This window comes from Anopheles maculipalpis, chromosome 3RL, assembly GCF_943734695.1.
Source record: "Anopheles maculipalpis chromosome 3RL, idAnoMacuDA_375_x, whole genome shotgun sequence".
NCBI lineage: Eukaryota > Metazoa > Arthropoda > Insecta > Diptera > Culicidae > Anopheles > Anopheles maculipalpis.
Genome location: NC_064872.1, coordinates 8,412,685 through 8,438,862, shown reverse-complemented (window position 1 = coordinate 8,438,862; position 26,178 = coordinate 8,412,685). Strand labels below are relative to the sequence as shown.

At 43.5% G+C, this 26,178-nt stretch overlaps 2 protein-coding genes across 2 annotated transcripts in view; both read left to right on the top strand.

The window, feature by feature from the left end:
- The window catches only part of LOC126565072 (beta-1,4-galactosyltransferase 2), a 183,869-nt gene that overhangs the window by 120,363 nt on the left and 37,328 nt on the right, over window positions 1–26,178 (top strand). The window lies entirely within an intron of this gene.
- LOC126564443 (protein escargot) lies at window positions 22,334–24,162 on the top strand. Its single transcript, XM_050221497.1, has 2 exons — window positions 22,334–22,429; window positions 22,583–24,162. The coding sequence occupies exons 1-2, from the start codon at window positions 22,339–22,341 to the stop codon at window positions 24,160–24,162; spliced, it is 1,671 nt and encodes a 556-aa protein (XP_050077454.1). The 5' UTR covers window positions 22,334–22,338.

Below are 26,178 nucleotides of genomic sequence, written 5' to 3'. Positions count from 1 at the left end.
ACACCAAAAAGTTGCGTTGCGAGTTACGCTTACGGGACAGGTAACAGGAGGAAAAAAAACCAGAAGACTACAGAAGTACATTAACTTAGGGAATAAACACACAAAAAAATTGCAGGTGCCAGTCGTCGAAAAGCGAAATTCCTAGACCTTTTTTTTGCTCTCCTCAAACGCGTATCAGTCGCGAGTGGCATCAGCCGGGTGTAGATAAATCAACCAGACAATTCCAACCCCTTTTTGCTGTATCCTTGCAGAAATTGAAAGAATTCACGGATCGAGAACATCGATCGTAATGGTTCCAATTGCTAGAAAAACGCACCCAACAACAATCCCGTAGAGTTGAAGTTGCGAGGGGTTCTTGGTAAGGTTATTTTTTTCGGAAATTGGCAAATCCCATCTCCGTCGATAATTGAGCCGATGTAAGCCGTTTTACAATGCGCAATGCGCAATTCTTTTGCCAGGGCTGCTTCTTCTTCGGCTTTGATGGGCCTAACTCTGTAGGAATTTGATATGATTCGTGTCGCTCCCTTGCGCCGGTTGAGGCCCGATGGACCCGCTAGTGAAAGTGAAAGCCATCAACCCGATTCGCGTCGCAATGATGAGTAGAGGCAAGATTTATGTACCTTCAAGTGTTCTAGCTGTCAGCACAATTGATGACGTTTCGTTCTGGGATGTCCTGGCAAGTATTTTCCCCCAAAGGGGTGAACGTTGGGAAGCAATTTTTTCGCACCTGACTGGACGGTTTTAGAGAAAAACGGTTATTTTAGGTACTTTCCCTTGATGAACCCCTAGTTTTGCTCGCTAGAACTCTTGATGATGAATTGTCCAACAAGCAGCGGCCCATGAAGCACTGCAAGAGGGATAAATAAATGGCCGATAAAAAGGCCCAAGTTTGTGTAAATAGTAACGACATTTTATAGAACATTTCCCTGGACTTTTCCACTTTGGGACAGAAACATCAGGAAAAAACCAAAACCAGTTTCTTCCCCGGTCAAAACATTACACGATTTGCTCTGGATGATTCTCGTAAGCCGATCGGACCAATCGTCAAACCTTTTCCCAGCCCAGCCACAAACAACCCTAAGACGACCACCGTAGCACTGGCGCAGGACATCTAAAGATTTTCAGTTTGAAGTTCGCCTGACATAACAGGGACAGGTTTATTTGCATAATCTTGCCCCGGGACCTTCTAGACAACCTTTGCTGGACATCACAGGGGGACATAACTGTCCAAGCGCCTTGGACTCGAAGAGGACACGTGACACACCCAACTGTAGCTTGGAAAAATAAAGTCTAACGATTTGTTTTGCCAGCCGTTAGGAATTTTTCTTGACAAGACATTTTAACAGTTACGAGTCCCAACAGCTTGGAAAGGAGGACGTCTTCACATCATTCCTTTTACCTCAGTATAAAAATGCATTTCAGAGGGAGAGAGTCATGAATTGGAATGGTTCATGAAGTTGGGTAATGGAAAGGCGTTACTCATAAAGATAACCTTTGTCTCGTTTGACGTTTTTGTGTCCTTTTGCGAAACCTGCCATGATGCAAACTTACCAACAACAGTCGCAAGCGCCACAGGGTGTTTCGAGAAGGACACCCCGAAGAACACCTTTCCGGCGAAATTGTTTCCCAAAAATACAGAAATCATGCAACTTGTTGCGGTCAAGTGACTTGGTAACAACCCATACATTGTCGTTCAAAAAGTGCCCGTGTGTGTCGAATTGTACACGGCAATGATCGTAAATTTGTGGACCCGACAGCGGTTCCTTTCTTTGCCGTTTTGGTAGTTCCAGCCGATGCCTAACGCCATTAACCCGATCCAAGGTTTTCCAAAAAATTTACGGGGCGAGTCCCAGTATCCAATAAGACACACAAAAGGCCGCCAAGCAGGTGATGAGTTTTTGGGTTCGGACAGTTTGAGCAAAACGGAAAACACCGAAAATTAACCGTTTTGCCGAGGGTGGGTGTTACCTGCCGAACACCTTTAATTCATCAAGGTGCAAAACCGTCTATAAACTCTCGATCGATCAGTCCGATAGTTTTGTTTTGTGGGATAGACGAAACGGATAGCAAAACGATCAGACAGCAGGCAGCAACACATCTAGTTACCGATCTGTCCAAATAGTATAAATAACGCGCCGGGAACCTTTCCAGAACACGTGTCCCGGATATATCGCCACCTTTTTGTGTACTTTGGCGTTCAAAATGGCATTCGCATTTGGATTTCCTTGGAATTCTAACGTATAAACCATAACGCAAGAGAAGAAGATCTCCTTAGCAATAAAACAACTCCATCATCACAAAACGAAGATATCACCACGATTAACCCCTACGAGCTTTACCTTTAAGAGCCTCCTTCAGATTTTCAAGTTGCGTAGGAATAATTTACACGTCCTGTGATAACTTGCTGCTATGTCTGCCACACAAAAAGTGCAAATAAAGAGCGCGCCTGCTCCATAAAAAAACCATCCCAAATGCCACCCTCGAATGAATGCTCAATGACCCACAGACATTCGGAGACATCCGGAGATGGAAAGGTGTCGAAAGAGATCACGCACGATCGGAACACCGAGCAGGTGTAGAGGTGTCGTTTTAAAGCAAATGATTGTCAATCCCATAACCCAATGTTGGTGTTGGCCTCATGGTGGTTCTCATACTCACCACACACACACACAAGCCACCCGCTGATCATTCATCGCAATCGGCAATCGGCGAGTCCACGCACCCGCCATTTCCCAGTCTCAATCCCATTGTTTGGCCCGATAAATTAGCTTTAATGTGTTACTCAAAGGTGACTTATTAGTGGCCGGACCGGGGACAGCTCTTCCGAGTTTGGCCTCCTCCATGCCGAAAACTTGGCGTTCCACGATCATTAGCATTTAGACGAAATAAAACGGCGTGGACCCCTGTGTGTGTGTATGTGAGCGGGCGGCCTTCATTCGACAAAACGACCGTTTAGCGACGTGACCGATCCACCTGGTCTAGCCCTATCCGATGCTCAAAAAAAAAATCACACGGCACTAGCCCCAGGGTTTGTTTTTCGGGTACGTTTTATCGACATTTAAATATAGTCCATGCAGTATGTTGGTGTCCGGACCGAGGGCGAACTTGGGGCGTTTTGGTCTTTTTTGGTCTTAGGCGGTGATCTCGCCTGTGGGAGAGATCTTTCACCTCCGTTGGGACATTATTTTTAACCTAGGAGAATGATGGTGTGCTCTTATTTGTTGGGTAGAGGTGATTTCGGAGTATCTTCACACGATCTTAATAGGACGAGTGCGCGTGATCGATTTTTACGACGCTTGCCTCACTAACTGCGAGACATCTTTCATGCGTAGCGATAAACCTTCAATTCGAAGATTTCACTCTTAGTAAATGCAGGACATTATTATTCTTTAATAACGAACACTTCTCAATCCATCTCCAGAGGACAAGTTCAAGGTAGCAAAGTAGCAATCTTTTTACAGAAAACAAATCTCTATTCACGCCACAAATCTTGCTCAGAACTCCTTTTTATGGCTGTAACAGCTTAGCACCTTGGTATTAGGGAAGATTTAGTATAAAGACTTCCGCATCTTTGCATATTGTCGATCACCAGAAACACTCCAGCGTTGACAGATCGTAAAAGTTGAGCTTGCCCATCGGTCTAACCCATAAGAAACATGCAATACAGCGCTGCACTATCGTTCGAAACCAACGAACGGCACATGATTCATGTTGCCATAGACAAACAGATGTACCGGATCGTGGTCGAGGAATTGAGAAACAATGCTGACATGTGCTCGTAAAAATCTGAAGCACCACACCAGCTGAAGATTTTACATTCCTTCCTGAAGAAAGTCACCAGCACTCGGGGAATGTTCTCAAATTTTTATCACCGAAATGGAAGACCCAGAATATCAGCAAGCGTGACTGAATTGAAGGCGAAAAAACAACAAACTTGTTTTCAACTTTCTTTTCTGGCCGGACAAACGCTAGAACACTTAGTGGATCGTGCCAGACATGAAGGCGGCACTAGAGAAATTTGACCACTTTCGTCCCTAGGCTTTGCACTTCCGGTGGGCAGGCAAGTGGGCGTCCTGTTTCATAACTCGTGCCCGATCTTGACATTGGAAGAAAAATTGTACATTGGACGATGCCTCACACGAAGACACAAAATAGTTCCTACGTGTTCCGCTAGCTGGCGTTACTTTTTATTCTAGCATGTTTGTGGGTGGGCTTTTCTTAAAATCCTATTAGCTCCCGAGAATGGACTCCGTGTTGATAGGAACCGCTATCTGTTCTTATAAGACTTATCGCGACACAGTCTAATCCTTAGTTCCGTGTCCTTTCCATCAAACATTTTCTCTTCACCTTCGTTTCGTTCGTACCCGTGTGCAGGATGGCCAGTTTTGCATTTATCTTTTACCTCCTGCAATGCACAGCACCTTGAACCTTGATCCCTTGGTAGAGGCGTAAGAAAAGAGCCAAAAGACAACAGCCCAAAAGTGCTTGAAACAACAACAACGAAGTAACAATCGCTCGTTTGTACCACCAGCTGTGCCGAGGGCGCCTCGAAAGGTGTCAATTAAGGGGCCGGTTTGTAGCGATCGGTTCTGCGCCATGCAGACTAGCCTACGCCGGCTTTCCGGCCGGCAGACATCCTGTCACCAGATGATGCCTAGCCAAAAAGGATGCGGAAACTAAGAAACTAGCCTTCCTCTACCGCAGCTACATCACGTTGCGTTGAGCGGAAGCTGTGTAAACCGTCGCCAAATAATCCTGTTTAGATTATTTATACAACGGAACGTGATGAAAAGGTTAGAATTTTGAAGACCACCAAAGGGGAAACTGATCTCTACCGGATTAGGAATTCGATTGGATGTGTTTTTTTTTTCTGACAAGATGTATGGTTTTGTGTTCCAAAGCGTAGAACAAATCGATCATGTTCCGAAGATCCGATAAAAAAGAAACCGACACAGCAACCGCAGATGATATAAAGATTAGGAGTTCTTAGGGCGTGTGGTTGAAGGCTCAATTCGCTCAGTATTTAAAAGCTAGTCTAGATGAAGAACACGCATGAAAAATGTTAAGTTAAAATTCAGTACAAAATATTGATTCGGTTAAAAAGATTTATTTTTCTCAATACAAGAATACATGGTTTTGCAAACTTTTTTCTATAAATATAGTTCAACTTTGCCATAAAAACTATAAATATCCAAGAACATATTCAAGACACCAGAAGATATTGAAGACACCAGAATAAACCTGGATTTTTCCAACAACAAAACCGTCTATTAGCTAACGATTAGAGTGAAACTGCCAAAATCCGGCGTAACATTACCTTTGTGGCCAATTTTATGCTTCCGATTTGCCCCCGAATGAAATGGCGCAACCGAGCCCGTTCGATCCGATCCTTTTGTCGCAATCGGCAAAAAGACAAAAACCTCAAAGCCATTGTGTTCCGGAAGAACAAGGCAAGCATCGTTCCTTAACCCAAAAGCCGAAAGGATCTGTGGCAAATTTCTGTTTTACTTGTTTTTTTTTTGCGACACTTTACCAAGTCGGCACCGATCTTTGATACCGATCACTTTGGTTTGTGTCACTTGTTACGTTCATCTGCCGAAAGACAACTTTTGAACCTTCTTTTTTCGGCTTTCTTTCGATGCTGTTGTGAAAGTGTTGTGAAGATCTTCGAAAGCCTTCGATCACGTCGATGCCGGAGCGTGATGTAATGCACAGACAGACCGACTCGGTGCATTCCAGTGTGTTTGCTAGGCACTAGGCACTAGGCATAATCGTTCCCTTGCGTGCCCTTCGTTCGCCTACGCAAAATCTTCAAAGCCTAAAAAGCCGCACCCGAAAAACTACCTCCGAATCTTCTCCCGGATCGCTTAGGGCAGGCATTATCAGCACGGTACGGTAGACTCAGTGCTTCGGCAAATATCCTAATAATGTCAAATATTTTCCCTTTCCCATTCTTCGACGTCTCGATTCTTACTATCGATGCGTTCCAGCAGCTTTCGGCCCCGGCCAACGATATCGTTTGAGGTTTTACCGAATGACAAACGAGGTTACACTGGCCGAAAAGAAATATCACCTCATCGAATCCAATCAATCGGTGCCGATCGGTACCCGGTGCTGCGCATCGATGCTCACCAGTAATGAAATTTCTAACTTTTCTGTCTCCCACAGTCCCGCGCACCGCCGTGACCGAAAAATACGGGAGCTATTTTTGCGGAGGAGTCGTTACCTTTGGCTACAAGTTGTGCCAATTTTCCGCACACCATTCCGATCATTTGTTACAGGTTTTTCAGTGAGTGCGGGAAGATTAAGTTTCGCACGGAGATTGTGAGTCGGCTTTTCGTTAGTTGCATGGAAAAGTGGGTCGATCGGGCGGTGGAATGTTTTTTGAGGAAATGTCTAGGAGAAGAACAAAATCTGGAATGAATGTCTGTCCACTTGTTCGATAAGCCATGGATTGATGTTAAAAAAAATGAGGGAATAAGCTCATCTTCGTGGAATCTCTGGACAAAGGATACCTTTCGCGTAAAATATTATGTTTGGATCACAGAAACTTTTTCTAACATTAATATTGATGCATGTTTAAAGCTACCTATCTTCTCCCAGCTTGTCAGATGGAATTGATGATTTTTGTACGTCTATACTCTCATGAATTCGAAACAAAACTTGCATTAAATTTCAAATCTAAAGCCATAAATATCATCCAAGGCATGATCAATTGTAGTTTGTTGCAATTTTTTTCCAATTCGACTTCTACTAGCCATGTGAACGAATGTTTTACAACGACTTTGGAGACCCATGCCAGTTCTTGGGAAATATTGCAACTCAAATTTTCACACGCTACAAAATCAAAAACACTCCTCCTAGAACAGTTCATCTCTTTCGCCCTGCGATCCTCAATCACTTCAAGATGTTTCTACGCCTGTGTCTTCTTTACAAGAACGTCCCAACGGATCGGTATTCCCACCAAAAATCGTCTTTATAGGACGTATCTCCAAACAGGATCAAAATTAGCTTTATGCCCACTATCCCACGATCTGAAGCTGAATCTCATTACCAACAAACATCAATATGCTTCGTACGGCTCGCAAGGATCTTCCACCGGCAATCGAGTGGAATAATTATAAACTCATTGCACGTACAAACACGCCGATCCAGCTGATACGAACATCTGCGAAATCGGGGAACCTCCCAAGAAAATTCCCATCCGCCATCCTCGTAGCTCTGGCCAGTTTTTTCCCCGCATAAATTTTCACCCACCACTGCCGGGCCGGGACAGAAAGTTTTGGGAATTTCACCTCCTCGAAGGACGCATTTTATTTCCAGCGAAACCTGAGGCCAAAAACGGTACCGAAATTAATCGTGTTTTTCCACATATAAAACTTTCCAACGAACCAACAAAAGCAAAGCAGCTTCTTCGGTTGCGGGGGAAATTCCTTCGTGCTGTGTTTTTCCAGCTAATTCATGAATTGAACGTTCCCGATAGCCGATGGTATGGCGCTAGACGGAGACGATTTTTAGGCTGCGTACGTGCAGTACCTTTCCTGCTCGAACGGGATCGCACGGCTGCTTATCCTCGTGCCCGGCTGGGCACCATAACGTCTAGGGAAAGTCCTTCCTCTTTGTCGGGCCGGAGCCATAAAACAGAAGGTAAGAATATTAAGCAATTATCTTCCTGTGTTGGTTTTTGTTCGGCTTCGGAGTGCGGAGTTTACTTCCTTTCTTGGCACGATTTGCATACCTTGCTGTTTTGGGAGAAAACGTGCGGAAAGTTCTGCTGTTCGCCAGCTGTCTGGGGAAGCAAAAGGATTCCATACCGGGTGCCATAAATCGCATTCCGGCTGTTAGAAGTATGCCGAACGCCCCTAATGATAAAGCCGGGTCGGTTGTGTTGTTAATGTTGTTTACCTTTGGCCGGTAGGCGCCTCCGCAACCAGCCCAAACAGGGGTCAATTTACATTTACATGTTTATGTTGTCAATAAATGTTAATTATGCGCCAGCAAACGAAGAATGCCATGCCATGCAAGAAGCGAGAAAAGTCCTTCGGTCAAGATGCTTTAACTGGGAACTGGGGAAAAGAGAAATCGAGAAAAAAAACGGTTAGTTGTGATTTAAATTAAAAAATCAGTATTTTCCGTAGACGAGACCGAAGGACTCACCGGTATGCTGTATTGGAGCGGGTTTCCCGCTGACGCTGCATGCAATCGCCGTAGATGCAAGGCTCGACGGAGAGACATTCTGGCGACCAGATGTCGATAGAGTGCTGCAGTTTTCGCACCGAAACCTTAGATTGCGATGCAATTAAGCGCATCGTTCTTGTGTTTGGGAAATGCGTATGCGTGGGACCTTCGAATTCCATGCCGCCATGGTCTTTTGGTGGAGGGTGCGAAAAAAAAGGTGCAATCGGACGACTGCTCACCAGAGCCAAAAGCCAGGGGGAGATGGATTCGCAGATGCTGGTGATGGGATGCTGCCGATGCTCGGGAGAGCCTCCTGATGATGGGTATGGGTTCTTCCCGGTGGTTCCCAGGCAGCGATTCTAGTCCCTGCTATGCGTGAGACGCCAGGAATGTCCATACGGGACATCAAAAATAAGGGGGAAGACAATGGTCCGAGTGGTACGTTAGGTTCAATCTGCTGAAAGAGGGAGACTCTTCAGTGCTTTCTCTCTATCTCTATTCCTCCCTTCGATTTAGAGGGGTGTCGTACTAATACAGGACCAAAATTTCCTTTTCCCGGTGGAACTTCCCAACAAAAAAAAAAAAGCTTCGAAACTATCGATCGTGGGAACTTTTAATCAGACGGAGTTGAGCTGGTAAAATGCAGGATTCGATAGTGGTTGAGCCTTTTGAATTGCCAAATTCGATTCGTTGTTGGGAGATTCTCACCCAAAACGATGAAATCGAATTCCCTTGCTGTTGTTACCTAGAAATTCTTCAAGAAATCCAGGAGATCGTTTGTTGTTCTAGCATTTCCCCCTTTTCCAACTCAACATACGAACCATTATTTATTATTGTCCTTTGAATCGATCGCAGAAAGATTTCGCCAGAGATGTTTGCAAGACAATCCTACAGTTCCACTTTCTTCTTAAATGATAAATAGTTCAACAGTGTTGAACCTCGAGTACTGCGCTGAAGAGAACAGAAACAAGATTGATTTCTCAACGCAATTTCGCAGCTTGATCATTTGTCAACGAATAAAGCGATTAGATGTGTTTGAACAGATGTTAAGCCTGGCGGACACTTGTACGTATCGATTATATTGATGAATGTGGACTGACAAAGGGTGACATTGTTACAGCAGTAGGCTACCCTGCAAGGTGTTTGATTTTAAATTAGGAATAGTACGAAATATAACTTCTATTCTATTCTAGAATGAATTACACTTATATGCTGGCTTCAGTATAGTCTGAAGAATATCCAGAGCGGTCCAGTAGAGAAACGACAGAGGCGTCAGTCTTCGGTTGACTATTCAACTACTACGTGGTATTTAATAGCAAGTATAGTAAGCCATTTAATGGTCAACATGGCCTCGTAGGTCGTTTAGCGATGAAGAAGAAGAAGAATTTTTAAAATTCTAATATTGCTTTTTAAGAAAATAAAATAATGTCCTAAAGCTGGCATACGGCATATAAAAGTTAACAGCGGGCAGTCATATACCTCAACATCTGGAACTTCTGCGTTTGTTTGCCGATAAAATAGGATTCTAAAAGCTACGAAAGCTATCTATTTTCTCAACAATTCAAAGCCAATTCTTCGCATCCGAATAAACTGTAATGCCGGTTGCTTATAATTAAAATAAATATTTCCCAAGAAAACAGGCCCCTGCAGAACACATATGTTGCGGACGAATCTTAAGCAATCCTTATCTTCTTGTCCATTTTGCATAAACAGCAAACTCTGCTTTCCATCCAATTACCTTTACGATTTCTCTGCTGGGATGTAATTAAAATCTGTTTACGTTTGCGCTAGCACTGCAAGGACGTACACAGGCGCCTTGATACATCGTCGTCAAAGACGCCGGGAGGTGATGAAAGATCGCTTCTCGTTTCCTCTCTCTCTCATTTCTTGCCCCGTGGTGGGCCTAGGGTCAAATTGTATATTTACAGCCACACGGGGAAAACACGGATGGTTCTTCCAGCAAAAGCCAAAATCCCAGTTTCTCCAGATGGTTTGCTGGCAGTTTCGGCAGTCTCACTCGGGTGATGTTTTTTGGGTAGATTTTCCAACATTTCGGGGGACTTTCCCGTTTCGGCGATGAGGCGCATTTTGACGTACCAGCTTCATTCGACGTTCATGTCGGAGGGTGTGTTTTGAGAAATGATCTTGACAGTCGTAGGTCAGTTTATTTTTCACCGTCCTACCAAACAGACACATCCGCGGGAACGGAAACTCGAAAGCGGGCGCCACAACATCAGAAGGACCATCCCGTGTGCGTGAGATCATGTCAAGTCTTGAACTTGACGTTGACACCCATTCCAGGACGCAGAGTCAGCCAAATCTTCTAAACAAACCTGAAGACAGAGGCTCCAATTACACCGAATCTTGTTTCACATCGCTCACGCTTTTTCACTCAATCACTGCCAATGCTAGTTCTGGGGGCCTGCTCAGGCGCATCGTTCCACACCGGCTTAAATGTTCGGATGCTTTTTTAAATACGCTCAAGTGTCGCACATCCATAACGCCATTACTGCTCACCTCATCTCGCGGGGGAAAACGACGACTAGCCACATTAGAATTGCGGCCGTCATCGCGACTACAGCGATCACCCAAAAGCAGAAAATGCATGTGCACCCGGTGCACCGATTGCCTCGGTGCCATGAAACCACGTACCACGGAATCAAACGCAGCAGCATAGAACTTGAAACTCGAAAAAAAAAACATTATCCCTCTTTACTCTTCATCCTCTCTTCTTGCCATTCTATTCATCACGGAAGGAAGAAAGATCACGGACGATCCCCTCTTGACGAGCACAGCAGCAGCAGCATCGGCACGCGACAGATGTGATTTGCTTTCCACGTTTCTTCCTACTCCTGCTTGTTCGCTTGTTCGCTGCCTTTTGGTCCCTACCTTTAGCCCTTGCGTCCGTTGGTTAGGTTTTGTGTTCCATACCGTACCGCTTCCCGCCTGCACCGTTCCCTACCTTTGCCCAGTCGCCGCGAGTCTTTGCTCCGATGTTTTGCCAACAGTTGGTTTGCTGCGGCAGCGCCCGTATTCCGCTGATGGATGATGACGATCATCATTTTCGGATGACGATGATTTTGTCGGTATATTTTTCGCTAGGGTGTTGGGGTTCGCTTGTTTGATCGATCATAACCAAAACGATGTCAGAAAGTATCATTTATTTACGTTCTCACGTAACGGCGAGGTCACGGGATGGATGTGGCGTTGTTTTTTTGAGGGAGCTAGAGATGAAGCTGGCAGCAAAGCTGTTCGAATGTGATCCAGAGTAGCTTAACAGGGCGAAACTATTTGGAAATGATAGAGTACAACAACAAGCAGAAACATTATGCGTGGATGGAGATGTAATTATCGAACATGCTCAAGGGTATCAGCCTAATGATGGGAAGAGTACGTTAAGCGATTTTAAAATAGATCCGAAAATATTCTTCAACTTAAATATGTTATAGTTTCTTCTTCGGTTTAGTCCTGGTTCTTTATTAAATAAATATGTTCAATATTGTAATGTGGTGTTATGTTCAATTTTATGTATTAATGTTGTCAGAGTACTTCTTTATTTTATATTTATTTCATAGCTTATTGTATATTGGTTTTATTCAATTCATAATTTAATGTTTGTTTACAATTTTATTTTTAGTTCTTCTTGTATTGATTTGTATTGACTTCATTTTTTTTCAGTGCTTTCATTTCATTTCATTTCATTTGATTCAAGATACGTTGAGTAACGTTTCCAATATTTTAAATCTGTTTAAAAGCGCAATTAATGCGAAAAACAATCAACTGTTATTTTTACCTTTTCCGTATATGAATACAAATATTTTTTATACTTTAGAAATGTTTTAAAATATTTTCATAAAATTTTTGTTTTAATTTTTTTTCGATCAAAATAAAAAAACAATCAATTAATTGGTTAAGAATTAAATGTTTTATTGTACTTCTCTTTCAAAACGGCTCGTTTTAAACTATCTTTTAAATTGAACAAGTAATAGAAATCTCCAAATTGGAAATACTTGGTCTTTCTGCAGAGTATTTTTTGTGTTTGATGATTCCTTTTATTCAATTCATGTTTAAATTCAAACCTTTTCAGCTCTTTGATGATTTTAGACTTATTCGCCGGCATTACTTCCAGAGCTTTACCATTTAAACATTCTTTAATTAGATTCTTCAAATTTTGAAGATCGTCGAAATCAAATAAAATTCCTGATTAAATTAATTAATTTAATATAACAAAAATGCGGAACGAAAATGCAGTTATAAAAAAGAAACACATCCCTAACACGGCTTCTCTCCGTTGGAAATTGGGCTAGCATAGAATACGAGGAATGGTTTTATCCCATATCACCGGGTTAACCAATTTATTTGCTGGCGCGTCTAACACGGCTTCTCTCCGTTGGAAATTGGGCTAGCATAGAATACGAGGAATGGTTTTATCCCATATCACCGGGTTAACCAATTTATTTGCTGGCGCGTCCTCCGTACGACACCTATTCCACCAGCAAAGCACACTAACGAGCAGTGCACAACATACCGGTAAAGCAGAGCGACAAACAAAAAAACCTGGCCACCAGCTTCCGTGCGCATACACTAGAAGGTGCATAGCGCACGCAGTGAACATCAGCAAACCCCTTCCATGCAAGCACCAGAGCACGAACCGGGAGATTGACGAACCGAATAAAGTGAATGACGCTAGGACACAGGGCAAAAAAAGCCTCCATCAACGTCCCGAATCGCTTGCATCAACCAACCCTTGTCGAGAACGGTGTGGCGAAGCATCAGAATGACGACCTGTTTCTCGCCAGCCGGAACCCGGTGGCATGTCGTTTGTGCATCCCGGCGATTTTTTGTCTCCTTTTTCTCCTTAGCACATGCCCCGGGATGCCGCAGGACCACGCGCGCGATCAAGCTTCAGGAGGGACATCAAAGGGAAAAGGGAGGGCAAGGGCATCGAGGCCGGCTGCATCGCGAGAACAATTGAGCGATCCCCGATTTTGCTGTGTGAGTCGAACGCGGAGGGTTCATCGGTTCTGGGTAATATATGGTTTTTATATTTCATATCATTAGAAATAATAGGGACTTCCCTGCCGGACCGCCTGCAGGTACGCTAGAAGAACGCTATTCTCGCAGAACCCTAAGCCGGGCGTCCCGGTTAGCCCCGATTAGCGTTCCCCGGTGCAACTGTGGCGCGCCACCGTCGACCAAACGAGCTGCGAAAAAGCGTTTGCAACGTTTATTAGTGCGGGATGCATCAATTTAAAATGTTTGCACGTCCGTTCGAGTGAAGCGACTCGGAGGACGACGCCCACCATGACCGGTGTTTCACGAGCTCGACGGAATCTTGATGAAATGTTCCATTCCGTAGGCAAATAATGCACACACCCAGCCATCGTTCTCTCGTTACGGTTTGGGTACCACCGTTTGGCATTGGCTTTAGTTGAGCCGTTCGCTTCGTTGACAAATTGAACGGATTTCGTTCCGTTCGAGAACTGGTGGAAATGATTTTGCCACGATGTTCTTACTTTGGAAGGTGTTTCGTTTTAATGCTTGTCCATTTAAATCGGATGAGGGATTGGGAAGCATGCTGCAAGAGGAAATGGGTTTCAATTAAAGGTGTATTCAAACAACTTATGTATGCGGAAAAGAGGGATTGATTCTGGTGCTGATTTCTGGAAGAATAGTGTCATATGCTCTGAGCACATTTGAAGGGAAAGAAAAGCGGAAATCCTTCGATTATAGAGAAGAGGATTAGATTTTTTGCTGTAAAACATTCATAAAATAGTTCCAGAAATTCTTTAACCGATGTTTTCAAAATGACAGTTGACTGTAGACTTAAGATTTCAGAATTAGTGTGGTCCAGGGATTTCACACGGCAAGAACGAGTATCCGACGCTTTTCTTAGTAGGCAGGGACGTCTCTTCAGCTACAGGCAAACTAAGTTAGGACCCTGATGTACACATTTAAAGGAAAGAAATCGGAAAATACACCAATATTCGCTGATGATCGTCTCAAAATGACACTTGGGCTCAGAGACAAAACCTTTTTTATTCGTTTTTCTGGACTCTAGAATTGGGATCACATCACATGGCAGGACTAGGCATCAAATCCCATGCGGAGCACTGACCATCCAGCTACAGGTGATAAAGACGACGGGCAAATTTTGTCAAGAAATCTGTAAAACAGCCGTTAGCAATGCTAAAAAGCTACATTTCTAAAAGTTATAGACCCACCATCATAAATGACGGTTACGGAAGCGGGTACAAAACTTCAGCATTGAAGAATTGATTTTAAAAGGCAACGTAACATAAAAAAATAATCTGAACGCATTTTTCACTTTCCTTTAACGATCGAAAAATCCCCTTCGACCAAAGTTGATATCAGATGCATCCCAAAATCTTCTTCCGAAATCTTAAAGTGAGCCGGAAACCTTCGAAAGGAAGCACAGGAAGCATCCACCCTACTTCACCAAATCTGGACCAAATCTGCACCAATTCTGTCATCCGGTACGATGCCCCTGACACACACAGAGGCACACAGAAATAGGCAGCCAAAAAATCCGACCAGATGCAACTGCTGCACTGCACCGGGCTTCTTCAGGTTCCACCCGGTTCACCTTTTACGGTTTACTTTCTTCCCTCATTTCTGCACGCTCCAAGGCGTTTGAATGTTTGAATAGTCGATCCTGGACGGTGGAAAAAGGATATTTAAACGAAAGGAGGGAGAAATATCGACTATACCAGAAAAAAAAAAGACGAACGCCCAAAACGTCGAAACTGGTTCAAATTCTCGACCTTATAACGGACGAAAACAAACCTTGGGGGTAAAACAGAATTACGTTCCGACCGGTTCTTTTTTTTTTCGCACTAACCTCAATCCACGCTCCTCAAGCAACGGGGAGATCTTGTCGAATCGTGTGTCTGCACTGAAAGTGCATATGCAGCGAACGTTTTCGTGGTGTGTTTGTTTGCTTCATCATCGTTTTCAGCTTGAAGACTGTGATGGGTTTTTTGTTTACCTTTCGATTTCGTTTCTTCGCGCTGCGTACGTATCAAAAATCGGGAGCAAAAGGGATAATAAAACTTTGTATGTGTGTGATGAGCGAACTCTTCGCAGCTATGCTTCGATCATTTTTTCATTAGTAAGTGAAAAAAGTATCCTCCCTTTAAGAACGATGACTTTGAAACGAGCCAGCTGATCTCTGCGGATTCGGGCAAACGACGACGAGGAAGGTCGTTCGTTTTGTGGTTTTAATCTGATTTTTTTCTGTTTTGTTCTTTTGATCACATTCGGAGTTCTATCTGCTTTGCTTTAAGGTTCTTCGGTAGGAGTTGATGAGGAGTGCGGTGTGCAGAAAATAAACCACAAGCATACGCAACATACGGTAAGGTAGTATAGAGGTGTGCATGTTACGTTGATGTTGGGGCCGCTTTATTTGATCGGCGTTTTCCGAAGGTCGTCGATTCACGCGTCCGAGAAGTTCGATCGTTCTCGGTCGTGGTGATTCGATCGCGTAACTAACGGTTTTTTGTTTTGCTTTTTTTCGTATGCTATTTTCTTGTCTTGGGATAAACCAAGTTCCTGTTGGGAAAGGTTAGTTAGATCGTTCTGTTTGCCCCTTATTCTGTCGTTGGTTTTTAGAAGGACTTAACTTTCATTGCATTATGATTTATGGAAAGGATAATTTAGAATTCGGAATAGTTTTTTCAAGTCAGAAAATCCATAGTTGATATTTAAAATTTCATTTAAAATTCTTAGAAATTGATTGAATTATGAGGAAATGTTTTAGAAAACCAATGCAACATGAAAATAAAAGTTAATTGTTATTTGATGTTGAAGAAATGATGAATGATATTCAATACTGTCATTTTGACCCGTCTGATATAAGACGAAAAATTATTTCAGAAAATAAGATAATCGAAAAAAATTATAAGTCGCGCAATAGATATAATGTAGTAAGTTTAAGTACACGATTTCATCCATAAAACTCACAATAAAAACGAAAAATCAATGAAGATTAACATAATCTATTAAAAGTTCATTTTATAAATTTCAATTTGTTAAACTGAAGTAGAAAATCATTAGAAAAAATAATTAATTAACAGAATCTTCAAATAAATAAAACTATGAATAAGTCAACGAGAAACACGATACCACAAAACTTATAGAAAAATAACAAATAAACTATGGTATTAAAAATTACGTTGTAATAAAACTGTTTCTAACAATAATGAAATAGTTAGAAGGTAAGGTAAATAGATAGTAAAGTATAGTATAGTAAAGTTAGATAAAGAGTGAATTAAATAGGTAAAATAGGTAAATACTTAGAAGGTAAATAATAGAAAAAGATACTTAATAGAAAGAAATGTTTCGTAATAGAACATGTGGTCCACCTGATAAAAAAACAAGTCTGAGAAGAGCGAATAGTCAAAGAACAACTGCTTCAACTCCATTCCCTAAGCAGATGCATCCACTTACACTTATCACAATGATCGGAAGCGATAGACGTTCGAACAACTGCCAGGTGGCGGTTTGAATCTATTCCGTGTATCATCACCTCACGAGCTTCAACCAGCACGAAGCATTATTAGCACCCATCGCTTATCTTTCTTCCAGCATTCAACCCCAACACACACGTTCCTCCTGTACCGCATATCAAAGCCCACCATCCGGAAGTGCGAATTCACATGCAAATATTTGCCCAGTTCAACCACCATGAGACAAGTGATTTGAATGAAACGACACGCGGCAAAACGGAAGTTGGCGCCAAAAATTCCAATCCCAAGGCTGGTTGGTGGCGATGGTTGCTGCTCATGCGCACTGGTTCGCACCTCTTCTGATTGGATTCCACCGGTGCAGCCCTGTAGTCGCTGCTTCTGCGCCGTTCTTTTATGTTTTGCAAAAAAAAAACGGGAATGTGCTGGCATCTAAAGAAAAAAAATGAAAGCAGGTGATTGGCATGCTGCCAACGTTGCCATGCCACACGACCTTAACAATGTTTTTTTGTTTCTGCACCAGGACACTGGATCACCAGGACTTTTCTTCACTTTTTTCCTGGTGTCCCTTTTTCGGCTGTAAGGACGTTCATCTGCTCGATCGATTCGATTCAAGCACAAAAGGAGAACCTTAGAGAACAATACCGTCTTGGCATCAGCAGCACCACCAGGCACAGCCGGCACAGCTTGCAGGGGTGTGCTAGGGGTTCTAGGAAAGCGAAATCTTGCCAACATATTTCTTTTTTTTTTCGCCAAGAAAAGCATCTTTGACCGTTACGAAGTGGTTGACAATGTAAGGGGATGTGCAAGGAAAAATCGTTACAGAAGAATGAAACGGTGCGGTTTTTCTTCCTTTCTTCCTGGTTGATTCGCCCCGAGAGCGGTACCAACAGGGGGATCCTTGATTCGATCGGTTAGGCAAGTAGAAGGTAATGTACCGAGTCACGGTGCAATGTTCTGGCAGACGGTAAGGGGTCTTTAAGAACTGAATGCAGCCTCAGCACAGCTACCACCTTAACAACTGACCGAGAAGGATCATCTGGCTTCGGAAGATGGCTAGCAAGCAACCCTCTGGCTAGAGCGCCTCGATCTACGCCACTGTTTGATGAGGAAAGGTGAACAACGAAGTAAATCTCCGTTTGGAAAACAGTTTCCAAAATCGAAAAAGAACAGGGAGACTGGATCGTTATAACCGGATCGCAACAAGGATTGTTTTTAAAGGGAAAGCGCATAAAATCTCGACAGATGCATGCGAGATCGGGCCGCCAGAAGTGCATCCCGGCCGGTCGCTCGAAAACGACCCCTGCACAAACGCTGTGCGCCGTATTGTTTCCTGTGCAGTGCAGTGTCCTTTCGGCGTTCCATACGCTTAATCAACGCACGATCAACCATCGCCTCCTAATGGCCCATCGCCCATCCCTCGATCGTCGTGTGCATGTGTTTTTACTGTTCCATACTTTAACGCCGGTGCTTCCTAGGGGTTGTCCGAGATGCCGGTGTCGGATTCCCGTTCCGTGTTCCGGGCTTTGCTTTTGGATATTTAGAGTTTCGAAAAACGGGAAGTTCAAGGGTACCGTGGTGCGGAAATAACTTCCAGCAGTCGCGGTACATAGAGTTCAATGTGCGCGTTTTTCCTTTTTTAATTTTGCCTACCTTTATTGGGCATGTGTACAGACTGGCCTGTTTGAAAGGTGTACCGTACGGATCAGCAACCAGAATCAAACGGTGGATGGTGATGAATTTCGGATAAAAGGTGTGTTTTTCTGATAGGGTGGTATTTGAGGGAAAATGGTTGGTTGCAGCAAGTAGAAGAGAGAGAGAAGAATGGTATAACTGAGTATAGAAGAGTATTAAGTAGAAATACAAAATGGTTTTCAAAAATAAAAGCTCATCATTTAAAAAGATTTTTAACTACATAACTTTTGAAAGCCACACAGCTAAGCGGTTCTTATTGAATCAAAAGTACAATTCTGTGTTTTAAAATATTTCATAGGCATTCGGTACAAAATAAAAAGAGAAGAAAAAGAGAATGCTTAACTTAATTTCTGATCATTGTAAACAATCTTGATCAATCTCTCTCCGGGCTAGAAAGAACAGGTAGATGAGTTAAACAACTAAAAATAAATTTAATTCTCTTCCCATTTTATTTCTCTTCCGTATTTTATGTTGAAAAATAACAACAAGAACTGAAAATCTAGACAGATTCTAAATATTGCTTATATGACTCATGGTTTATTATTATAAACTTCTTTCCTATGACAAATTAGCGAGCTAAATGGCGTAATTAGAGGTGAAACAGCAATATACAAAGGAGAGTAGCAAGTCGAAATCAATATGAAGCTTTTTAAATAACGTCAGTTTATAGTGAACAATCTTAACTTATTATCGTTGAGCCATTAAGAGATAGATTGACTTGAATATGGGAGGAATGGCGTTAGAAATTGAAGGTAAAAAATTGTACAACAAGATATTTACGTGTTGCTTGATTAGGTTAGTAATAAATAAATATAATTACAATCTTTCCAAGTCGCGAGAGCCACGATGAGAACATTTTGAGAATAATTAAGGCAAAATAAATTTATTAATTAGAAAGATAAAAGTAAGTCTCAGCAAATTCCAATTAGAAATTCAAGTGTTTTAATGTTGTTTTTTTTCTGGTAAATGTTGGTGAGTTTTTGGTAAATAAAAATAGTAAACATAAAGATACATTTAGTATTCACAGTAGAAATTATGCAAATTTCTCTTTTTTGTTGATGAAACAGCCTCATTGCTTTATTATATTCAAAGCAGAAGGATGTTCCTTGAGGTTATTTGAGTAAGTAATTCGATATTCGATCGTTCCGGTGATAGAGGCGCCAGTCTTAGGGGCCAGACACGATAGGACAGCGGATCCCGTCCCGTCCGGACCATTTTTCCAACCAACGTGGTATCCTCAAGTCTAGCAGCCATTAAATGGCTGGCGTTACTTTGTAGATCGTTCAGCCACAAATAAGAAGTTTCGAATAGTGTCGTTATTTTATGTTATTAATATTTTTTGTATGAAAATAAATTGGCCAAATTGTTATATTTGCTTTACTTCGTACTAGAAAAAAGAAATACAAATTAAGTCCCGCTCATTTTTGCTCCATCTATTATTAATTCTTAGCCATTAAAACACGTTTTGAATATTGCAGTTTTAATTCTATATCGACACAAAGAGCATAAATTTCACATTATTGTTCTAAATATATGTTTACCGAACCATCTTCACAGGAAGCTCACAAAATTAATCCTCCCAAAAGCGTTAAGCAACGCCATTCGTCATTGCAAACCTACCGAGGCGTATTCGATGTGTTATTACTTCCGTAACTACTCTCGGGCACATGCGTCACTCTGCGTTTCGAAATGTTTCCCGACCGTAGTCACGTACCAGTTGAAAGGTTAAATGAAACGGAACCGGGAGCTCGTAGTGTGGGTCCCTCTCGTACGAACGCGAACGCGATGGATGGTTGCTATCAGATTAAGAGCAATCCTGTCAGCCGATACCGATAGATGGAACTGGTCCCAGGTTGGCGGAGGGAAAAAAAAGGCCAAGCGAAAAGGGGGCAGAGGGGAAGATTAATCTAGGACTGCACTGTACTGCAGCTTCTAGGAATATCATATCCTTTTTCGGCCAACGGTAGCGCAAGCGATCACTTTTCCAAAAACCTCCGAAAACTGGGGGAGAAGGTGAGATGGGAAAAAGCGAAAAAAAGGAGAAGTCCTTTCGGGGTGCTTCTGCACACTGCGTAAAGCACACACCAATGTTACCAGCTGGCACAACTGGCGCAATGCAACCCGGAGGGACACAAGCTGCACCACCGGATTAAGGGTGTCGAGAGGAGAGATGCTTTAGTTTTTGTTTGAAGTTTGAATTGCTTTTTGGGTTATGATTTTTCATTGCACGATTCAGGCAGCTGTAATTGTGCGTTGGTTTATGATTTTAAGCATTCTGAATTATAGGAACATAGCAATGCGGGCCGTCCTTTAGGAAATAAAATAAAATTTTAGGAACTTTTGGAAAGAAAAATATTTGAAATAGAAACTCGCCTCCGTACGAGACAAAAATTCATCAAAAAGAAATCAGCTCTTAAAATGCTCCCGGAAGACGCATAGTCGAGTTAAAAATAAACCAACACCAGGCACTGCCAAAGGTACGAGCAGCTCGTCGTACATTACAAGATGCACAGGAAATTCCAGCGCGCCTGTCCGGTTCCATAGTGCACACCAGTCGGGGCAAAGGCAACCAAAACAACCAAATTGTGCACCCGCTCTAAACTGTGTGCGCACCGGTCGTTTCAACACCGCGCTACACTACGCCGGAACCGCACTCCGGTCCTGCTCACACGCACCGGGCGCACCGGTGTTGTCGTTCGGGTTTTGCTACCCTTAAATTTACGTTTATTTTCTGGTGGGGGAAATACCGACGCCAACGAACGTGCACCACGAGCTCGGTGTGCAGGAGAAGAAGCCCGCTAACACCTGCGCGTGAGCGAGAGGCAGTGCGTGCGGGTGTGAACAGGCCAGAGAGCAGGGTTATCCCCACCCTTAAATGCACCACTCGGGGAGGGAAATTCCCGAAGCGTTTGCTGTTCACCCCGATCGTAAACTGAGCTACTTTTGAGTTCACCTCACCGACCAAGCACTCATGCGGATCGGTGCAAATGACGGTTGGAGAATATTTGACTTTTAAATTTAAATGTTAAACTAAACGAAGAATGTAAAATTTGGTCAACTCTATGGAAATTAAAATTTTAAAATTAATAATGACTCAAATAAAATAAGAACTAGAATTTAATGCTAGAATTATCCATTCCTAAACACCGATCTACCTGCGTGAGTTCCTCATGACCGCCACCAGCTGGAGCTCAACATTTGCTCAATCTGCTGTGCTTCGTGCGTTGCACCTGTAACTCCGCCCCTTTTTCTTGGTCGTTCGCAGCCCCGAACACCCGAACACGGCACGACAGGAATGCGTGCGCACCCGACCGTACCGATCGCCTATAAATAAGAGCGATCGTCAATATTGAGCTAACACTTCGGTTTACACCCTCAAAGCGTTAGGATCCGCGTTGCTTGATGATCCAACTTGTTCAATCCAAAATTTCATCCCCCGGTACATACAGTCAGTAGTTTGAAATCAATCCGGCAAAGTGTGAACGGTGTCGCTCCGGAAAAATAAAAACGAAAACAGCAAGGAATATGTTAAAGACGTTTGTTTTGTGAAGAATACGTCGTCAGAGTGCGTCGTGTACTGTGTGTGTGTGTGAAGTGAAAAAAGATTACACAAGGATTACACCGTGTAGATGTGAAAATAAAAAGAGTCTAAGAAAAAAGAACAACCAGTTCGAAAGTGATGAAATAGTGAACCAAAATCGTTACCCTGGAATAAAAGAAGCGGAATAGCTACATCCTGCAAAACGAAGCACGTGAAGCAACCAGCAAAACAGCCACTGTATTGTGTGTGCCTTTACTGGGCTGTGTGTGAGTGTGTGCCAGTGCCAAAGCAAAGGACAAAAACGACACAACACGACGAATAGTCCTTAGTGCGTGTTCTCGCGAATTTCGCTTCCCTAGCCACTTTTTTGGCTTACGTTGTGATTTTGTGACAAAAGTTATTTGTGTGTCTGTGTGTGTGTGTTCGTTTCGGAACACCATGCCAACATCGATCATGCAGAAAAACTACAGCAATTGTCCGCTCAAGAAGCGTCCAGTCTTCATGTCCAAGGAGGAAGCATTGAAAAATGGTAATTATTTTTAGTTCAAAAATTCTTTTCCTCTGAAATTCAGCTCGGTTGGTTTGGTGATCTTGTAACATTTGCTGTCGAGATGTAACGATGTGATTGTGTCCTAACTAACACGTTGTCCGTTTTGTTTCTTTTTCTTTTCCTTCTCCTCAGACTCAGACGGTGAGATGGAACCGGAAAATCTGAGCACGAAACCACAGGACCTCTCGATGAAGTCCATGAAGAAGAAGGCTCGCTCGGAATCGCCCGAGCTGGTCGTGATCAAGGCGGAGGACACTCTGCCCACACCGCCACCCTCTTCCTCACCTGCGCCCAGTGATACCAAATCGCCCCTTTCCATCCCAACGCCGACCTACGGATCGCTTCCCTCGATGTATTACGCCGGTTCGCGATCGCCCGCCTCGTTCCCATCGGTTTATCCCGGATTCCCGTACCCGCTGCCATATCCGGCCGATTTCTACAGTGCCTACCACCACCAGCAGAGCCAACAGCCACAGCACCCAGCTGGACTGCCGCACCAGCTCCACCATCACCACAGCCATCACCTGCATCCGCACCACAGTCAGATCTCGCCACCACGCTCCGAGCCCCTCTCTCCCTACAGTGCCGGCCAGCACGATACCTCCGCTAGTCCGTCTGCCTCTCCAACGCACCTCTTCCGTCCGGATCGCCATTCGCTCTCGCCACCACCTTCGATGGTTGTTCCGGCCTATCCGGCTGAACTTCGCATTAACCAGAACAACAACATCATCAAGTCAGAGTCGGCGTTCGTACGGGCACAGCACCGCTACATGCCTTACCCGTTGCATCACCCCGCCCATCACCACCATCACCATCATCTGATGATGTCCTCGGTGGCTGAGCATCCATCGCTTTCGCCTGCCTCCAGCCATACCTCGTTCAACTCGTACCTTTCGTCCCGTGGCCGTTCCCTGTCTCCGATCTCCTCGTCAGCCCCCGCCAGTCCGGGTGCTGATTCTGAGGAGAACAACAACAGTCTCAGCGTCACCAACGGCAACAGTACCTCGCTTTCGTCCTCGTCCGGATGTTCGTCGATCCTTACCGAAAAGTCCACCTCGAGCTCCAACATCCAGAAGAAGGGTGAGGGCGAAAAGGGTGGCTCGACGCCTTCCAACGGTGGTGGACCACCGCGCTACCAGTGTCCGGACTGTGGCAAATCCTACTCCACCTACTCCGGACTCTCGAAGCATCAGCAGTTCCACTGTCCAGCGGCCGAGGGCAACCAGGCGCAGAAAACGTTCGTGTGCAAAGAATGTGACAAACCGTACAAAACGCTCGGTGCGCTTAAGATGCACATCCGCACCCATACGCTGCCGTGCAAGTGTACCCACTGTGACAAAGCGTTCTCGCGGCCCTGGCTGCTTCAGGGCCACATCCGCACCCACACCGGGGAGAAACCGTTCGTCTGCAAACTTTGCTCGCGCGCGTTTGCCGATCGTTCGAACCTGCGTGCCCACCAGCAAACGCACGAGGATGTGAAGCGCTTCAAGTGTCCCACGTGTACGAAATCGTTCTCGCGACTTCCGCTGCTAACGAAGCACGCCGAATCGGGTTGTCCCGGTGGGTCGGGCGGTAGCAGTACAGCCGGATCGCCCGTTCCATCGCTAGCGCGTTCGGACAGTCCACATTCGCAGAGTGCGTCCTGCAACATCACGGAGGATAGCTTCATACCGACCGTGTTACCGCACGGTGGCAACATTACCGTGTACTAGACGGGGTGGATGAGGTGTGAGTATGTGTCCCGTACCGTCTCACGCTGTGTGTTGGTGTGTGTGTGTGTGCCTTCGAGAAAACTGTGTGTGCCCTTTCCAAAAAAAAAAAAACAATTCGATAGCCAACAAAATAGACTGATGCGGTAGTATTCGTGTTCGCACGGGAGTGTGCGTGTGTATTGTGAAGCGGATGCCCAAGATTCGCGTGAAATGGAAGTTTATGGTGACTACCAGACAGTGGAAAATTGTTTTCTACTTTAGTAAGTTTATTTATTTTCGAAATAGCTAGCAAAACAGAAGGAAGAAGTTATTATTTTTTGGAGTTTTTTTTTCGTTCGTTTCCTAAGAAGAAAAGCAACAAAATAGAAAAGAGACACAAACTGTTCCAAACTAGTCAGATTTTTTGTTTTAGTTTTTAGTTTGTAGTGGAAATTTTTTCCTACCGGATTTAGTTCGCTTTGACTTTTTCCTGTCTAATTTCTTGCAACTTATTGTTTTCCTTAATCAATTATGGATAGGATTTTGTTTGACTTTCTTGCCTCTTTTCTCTCGCTATTAAAAATAAGAAGATCTCAATGTCCTTTTTTCTCTAGAATTTCTCGGAAAAAAGACATACAAACTATTAATGAAAAACTGGGGATACAATCATCACGATAAGCCATACACAGAATTGCCTTAAACATTTAAATTTCGCCTGTCCCTCTTTTTGAGACAATCCAGTTAAAATTTACAAATTCTTTACTAAAAAAGTGCAAAGTGCCTTTAAGATAAATCCCCCCAAAACAGTACCAACGAAAATGGAAGAATGCTTTTTGTTTAGTCCTACAGTTCGTAGCGGAAGCGAAAGCGACAGTTAGCGTAATAAGAGAGCAGACAAAATGACACAAATAGTTCACTATTTTTGCTATTAAGCTACCGAAAAGGAGACGATAAAGGGGCTCGCTTAGCTCACCATGTACATAGTGAAAAAGCAAAAGCAGAAACCATGCATTTAAAAGAAAGACACGAGTTAGTGAATGAAAAGAAGCGTTAGCGTTAGTTGAACTTAATATATTTTTGTTTGTTTTCTATATTAAAAAAAGACACATCTTAGCGTGTAAGAAAATGCGAGGAAAACTCTTGTTTGTAGTTCGATAAGTTAAAAGGTAAAAACCAGCTGCAGTGGCGGCACAAATACAGCAGAAAAAACTCTCCTAGCGGGCTAAGAACAAATCAACAGCGCGTCACAAAGCAAAATAAAATGACAAGCAAACTGTAAAACTGAACATAATTTGGTTTCCTATTTTTTCGCCTTACTTTTATGCTGTTCTCGTTCTCGATTGTGGATTCCGAAATTACTAAACGGTTTGTGTTTTGGTTTTCGCTCTTCTTGTGCGTGTGTGTGATTTTTGCTTCTTCTGTTCGCTATTTTCTCTTCGCTGTCTGCTTCGTTTTGGCATGTTCTGTTTTGCCGTCTCCTCCTTGTTTTGTTCCATTTCCTTCCGTTTTGTAGGATAATGATCGTCTGATTTTTTGGTTTGGTTCTATTTTTAACTAGCTTCGCCTACCCACACACACACATACACTACATCGAACAGGATTGTTTTGTTCTCCTTTTCCATATTCGTTTAAGCTTCTTCCGTTTTTGGGTGGAAGCGATTTTTCTGTTCTTCCCCGAATCATTATTGCACCGGGTCTGGAAGGATGTACAAAATAACAAAAGCGCGTGCGAGCCGCATGCACCTGAACCGCTCTACGATTGCAATTTCAATGCACTTGCACAATGCCGGATGGATTCGTATTATGGCGAACACATCCGGTGGATCGAAATAATGGCAAGTGTTGGATGAAAACGGAAGTAGCCAGTATTGTGCTGCAGATTGAGCAGGCTTCTTTTATGTTGTTGTTTTGTTCTCGGTTCTCGGGCAGTGTCCGGAAGTAAGGCGGCACAGGTAGTGGGATGGTAGTTTGCACCTGTGCAAAAGGGGATTAAAAGCTGACCCCATAAAGAGGCAGGTCAGGATTTTTGGAATCTGA